This window comes from Gregarina niphandrodes, assembly GCF_000223845.1.
Source record: "Gregarina niphandrodes unplaced genomic scaffold scaffold00002, whole genome shotgun sequence".
In the NCBI taxonomy this organism is placed as follows: domain Eukaryota; phylum Apicomplexa; class Conoidasida; order Eugregarinorida; family Gregarinidae; genus Gregarina; species Gregarina niphandrodes.
Genome location: NW_011645774.1, coordinates 624,805 through 629,768, shown reverse-complemented (window position 1 = coordinate 629,768; position 4,964 = coordinate 624,805). Strand labels below are relative to the sequence as shown.

Here is a 4,964-nt window from a genome sequence, read left to right as displayed (position 1 = left end):
GGGGGGGGGGGGGGGGGGGGGGTGCTTGGCGGGGGTGACTTCGTACTCTTTGGCGACCTTTTCGATGCCCGAATCCCAAGTACCGTGGAAGAGGAGGCGCGAAAGCATGCTGCGGAGTAAGATGACTTGAATGTTCACCACGTTGGCGACATTGAGTGTGCAACTCTCTTCAGCCTGGACAGCGGGCGGCGCCGTGAGGAGGCGGTCGTCGCTTTCGTGTGGTGCCGTTCGTGGTGGGGAGGGTGTGCGGGCGTGTTCGCGCGCAGAGATGGGGGCGTCGCCGGGGACGAGACCGGGAACGAGTTCGGCGACGTCTTCCAAGTCGGGCGGTAGGTTCATGCAGTCCTCGACCGTGTAGGCGGAGGAGACGGAGCCGTCGTCGTCGTCTTCGTCGTCCTCCAGCGGCTCTGCCGACGTCTTCGCCAGCAAAGGCGGCGTGGACCCCAATTGAGGCTGAGATGAGCGGGATTCCGGCGAGTGGGGTTGTGGGGAGTGGGGGTGGGATTGAGACCACTGGGGCCGCGACAACTGAGGCAGTGAAGAGTGTGGCTCCACGGGGGCGGAGCGTGCGCTACTGGCTCTGGATTCGAGGGAGGTCTGCCCGCCTTCGGATGTCTGTCGTCGTGTGGCTCTGCGCGTTAGTTGCCGCTGCAGCGGTAGGTGAGATGTGGGCACGGCGACGGGAATGGCGTTTAAGAGCAGGTCCTGCGTGAGGGTGGGTAGGTGCTTGATGCGTTCGGCGATGTCCGCAATGACCCGATTATCCCGCATCTTGTCCGCGTCCGTCAACTTGTCCTGCAGCGCCAGAATCTTCTCCATCGCCATCGACACGCTCCAGCTGTCGGCCGTCATGGTCGTCGTCGCCGCGGCCTTGCGTGGACTCGAACCGCCGTCTTCCGGGTCGGCGCAGTCCTCGCGGCTGAACGGGAACAGCTTGCTCGTCGAAAGCACGCGCGCGGTGGACGGCCGAACAGCGTCCCGATGGCGGCCGTCGCACTGACTGCCGATGGCGGGAACTGTCTTGGCCACGGCCGCGGCCGGGGGGCGCATTCCCTCTTGGCTACCGCCCCCTTCCTTCAGGCCGCGCTCCTCTTGGCTGCCGAGTCCCTGTCGCCCTGCGCCGGTTGGTCCTGCGCCAGCTGGTCCCCTGCCGGCTGGTCCTCGGCCGGTTGGTCCTCGGCCGGTTGGTCCTTCGTGGTCTGGATCGAGAGGCCCGTGTTGGAGAGTTTGTGTGAGGCAGACGCGGAAGGCTTCGCTGTAGTTGAGGAGAAGACGTTTGGCGAACATGGGGTTCAAGACGACGTTTTGCTTGTCGTGAACAGTTTGACCGACGCGTGCGCTACGTGTTTCGACGTCTCTGGGGAAGAGTGTAAGGTCGGTGAATTCTTCGAGTCCAGTGAGTACGCGTTTGAAGAAGCGGTCTTCAGAGTGTAATTCGAGCGCCTTGCCGGCAGCGGCGGTGGCGAGTCGCATCCATTCAAGCGTCTTACGCCAAAGTGTTTCCTGACGCCGTTTTACATCGCACGCGCGTTTGAAACCCATAAGTTGCTTCACTTCGCAGCCGCGGGCAACCACGTGATGCGCAAACAGTAGGAAAAGGGATTGGCGCACAACCAGTGGTGAAGACCCCAGGATCTCCCGATCCAGCTTGTGCAATGCCAGGAAGTAAAATATGGTCGTGAAACTTAACGCGTGTCGACGACCATTCATCGCCGACAGCTTCGACGCAAACACAGCCGCCTTCAAACGCTGCTTTTCGCGACGACGCTGCTTCTCCGGCGCCGGGGCCGGCGGCGGATGAGAAACCAAACTCTCCCGCTCCATTTCTTACATGCCAATATCCCACCCGATTATTGTCCTCCAACAGATTCACCTGTTTAACCAGATCTGCTGTAAGCCACCCCATGTTGGGCCTGCCTCCCTCCCTCCCTCCCTCCCTCCCCCTCTTAATGAAACAAACCACCCGTTTCCACTTGCAGGCCTCGGCGGCAAGGGTGTGCAGGAGAAACTAGACGCGATCATACAGCGGTTAAAGCTGCCGCAGTACGCGCTCAGGGGACTGGACAAGGAGGCGCTGCAGCAATGGCTTCTTAACAGTCCCCAGCTGTACGACAGGTACCCCGCCCACCCTAGCCCGGGCCCGGCCCCTGGTGCCTGCGCACACACTTGAGGTTTGTAGACACACGGAACATACGCGCTTCCCTCGTAGACTAATCGGTCCGATGTGGTACGCAGTGTTGCAGTGCATGGGGCGTGGTCGGAGTCCATGGAGCCTGAGCGTACCTCCGTGTTCGACGTTAGTCAAGATACCGCGAACGCCCTCGCGTGAGCCGGAGACTGATTTTGAGGTGGCATTGCTGCCCAGCAGGTTCGCGCCCAAAACTGCTCGCGAGAACCTCATGCTAATCTGTTTCCGGGACGCGGTACCCGTGGGGGGTCGACCGTGCGTGAAAATCATGTGCGGTGCCGAGTGGGTCTGCAACCTACAGTTCCGACCCGACGTGGTCTTGTACAAGGACCTCGTCATTACCGCCTTCGATTATCACAGGACCAATGCAAGCGCGCGCATCACATGGCAGCAGCGCTGGCCGTTTCTAAACATCGAAGTAAGCACCCACACAATGTCCGCACATACTCAACCGCCATCGCACATACTACTGGGCATACCGAGCAGGCTTTAGAGGTTGACCCAGGATCATATTTTATTGTGGAAATACGGTACGCCATATCATAAAGGTCATGGTCTAAAACGGCACGCTATATCATAAAGGTCATGGTCTAAAAACTTATCTGAGCCTGCGGGCTTCGCGTTCGTTCTCCATTAGTACCAAGATATCACCTAAGCAAAACACAGTCGTGGCGATGTAGTAACATCAGCATTGCTTGCAGCACCGCACCGACATGAAGGCCGCGGGTGAAGGGAAGAGGGCGGCGGATAGTCTCTCGCGGTGAAAAGTCCCATTACGAGAGGTGTTGGTTGGGTCATTCGGGGGGTGGGGTTTACCTTCGCGCACGGGTCCCTTGACGTTTCTGAGAAGGGTACGTCCTTGGTTGATGAACTCGACCTTAACCTGAGTCACGTTACCGCGGGATCCGGTACGGCCGATAACCTGCGTCACACGGGCAAGAGTAACGCCTTCGTCCTGTCCTCCGACAACGGGAGCAGCTTCAGTGGCAGCGGGGGCAGCAACAGCAGGAGGCATCGTTCCAGGAGAGGGGTATTTTAGACTCCAAAAAAAATCACGACAAAACAGACGGCACTCACCACCAAACCACCGACAACCCTGAGAGAGCCAACCCTCTCTCATCTCTCTAGCACGTACGTACCCTCGAAAACAACCCCTTCCTACAACAACCAGTTCACATCATTTCATCGCAGCCCTGTGCCACCACGATTTTATAATTCCCTGTACACACACTATTCGACACACATCACCCAGGCTCCATACTACGGCACACACGCCAAGAGAGAGAGGTTCACTGAGTTTGTTCTGCATTGGTCCTTCAGACCGGGATGGTCCTTCAGCACCCTGTCGTGGGACAGAGAAACGGCGTGAGTTTATACGCTACCGTCCAGCTGCCTCAGGGTGTTGCCGTGGTACGGTCTGTTGACCCCCGTCCAGGCTTTTGGCTCTGTTCTCGGTACGATGTTCTCGGTACGATACTATTTCGTCGATTCTGTCAGCTTTTCTGCCCTGTACATTTATGACCTGAAGCTTTGAGGTAGAAATAGGCGGCAAAGAAACTGGTGCCAATGACGGCGGCAACAAGGGGCACCGAGTAGCGTCGGATGACACAGATAGTTCGGTCGCTACTCCGAACGGACGCTAACGTTACCCGCAGACTTCCTTGTTGTTCCAAGTAAAGTTCTTTCATCTTAATTTCGTCAACTAGCTCGCGCAAATACAACTGTAACAGCCCCTCCCGTAGCCCCAACTGTGTCCGATCCCTCGTTGGCATTAGCGGCACAATCTGCTCTTCGAACAAGTCGATTACATCGCGCCTGCTCGCAGGCATTGACACCGTCTGCCCGCAAGGCACCGCCACCTCGACCTTCCTCAAGTGAGCCACCACGCGCTTCAACCCCTCATCCGCCAGCCTCTCCAACTCTTCCTTGTGATTCACACAACGCCAGTCGTTTAACACCGACTTCTCCAACGAAAAGTACGTCGGACACTCCGCCTTCGAATTGAAGCAGATAGCGTCCCTACAAATGCGTTCCATCCGTTCCGTGCCTGTGCTTACTTTGGGCATTGGACGCAGTCCATGGGGTCATAGGCGTTTCGCTTGGAGGAGCAGAAGGGTGGGACCGGTGGGGGGCGGGTGTTAATCAAGTCGACGGTGCCGGACATGGGGTGCCAAAGGAAGACGGCGAAGGTGGCGAGGACAGCGACCATACACAAAAGTGTTTTGCAGGAACGCGGCGCCGGTGGCTCCTTGAGTTCGCGGACGGAATGCCGTGACTGACGCCGCGTAAGCTCCCGTTCCACAGGGGTGTCTGTGTAACATACAGGATCGTGTGGGCTGAATCGTTTCGAGCCCCGAAGATAGAGCCCCGGGGGATCCACAACCCTGTCATTCGCAGGGTACCTGTCATTCGCCGGGTATCTGTCATTCGCCGGGTACCTGTCATTCGCCGGGTACCTGTCATGCGCCGCGTACACATAACTCCCCTGCCGGTCCGATACCTGACGGTCGGAGACCTGTCTGGTCGCGATGGACGCGCATCCGACTGACGCTCTCCCCCCAACGGCGGTCCCAGCGACCGAGTCCGGGGCAACCGAGTTCTGTCCGGTGGAGAGTCTTTCGCCCACGCCACGAATAAGAGAGCGACAGGCTTGCGAGACGGAGGAGACAGGCGACAGGTACCGACTTACGGTATCGCAACTGAAGCGGCGCTTGCTGGAGGACCCAAGGGCAGCGCCGTCCTGGGCCCTCTGCAGCCCCCCGTCGCAGCCACCACG

General features: G+C 58.7%; 3 protein-coding genes across 3 annotated transcripts; all 3 read right to left on the bottom strand.

The window, feature by feature from the left end:
- Nucleotides 1-288: 288 nt before the first annotated feature.
- On the bottom strand, nucleotides 289-1,824 carry GNI_016780 (hypothetical protein; the record flags this gene model as incomplete). Its single annotated transcript, XM_011130711.1, has 1 exon — nucleotides 289-1,824. A coding segment is annotated over one exon (1,536 nt), but the record flags the coding sequence as incomplete, so codon positions are not given.
- A 962-nt stretch (nucleotides 1,825-2,786) lies between these two features.
- On the bottom strand, nucleotides 2,787-3,203 carry GNI_016770 (40S ribosomal protein S28; the record flags this gene model as incomplete). Its single annotated transcript, XM_011130710.1, has 2 exons — nucleotides 2,787-2,839; nucleotides 3,005-3,203. The coding sequence occupies 2 exons, from the start codon at nucleotides 3,201-3,203 to the stop codon at nucleotides 2,787-2,789; spliced, it is 252 nt and encodes an 83-aa protein (XP_011129012.1).
- Nucleotides 3,204-3,681: 478 nt separating this feature from the next.
- Nucleotides 3,682-4,397, bottom strand: GNI_016760 (Man1-Src1p-carboxy-terminal domain protein; the record flags this gene model as incomplete). The annotated part of the gene is made up of 2 exons (XM_011130709.1): nucleotides 3,682-4,207; nucleotides 4,246-4,397. The coding sequence occupies 2 exons, from the start codon at nucleotides 4,395-4,397 to the stop codon at nucleotides 3,682-3,684; spliced, it is 678 nt and encodes a 225-aa protein (XP_011129011.1).
- Between the last annotated feature and the right edge of the window lie 567 nt (nucleotides 4,398-4,964).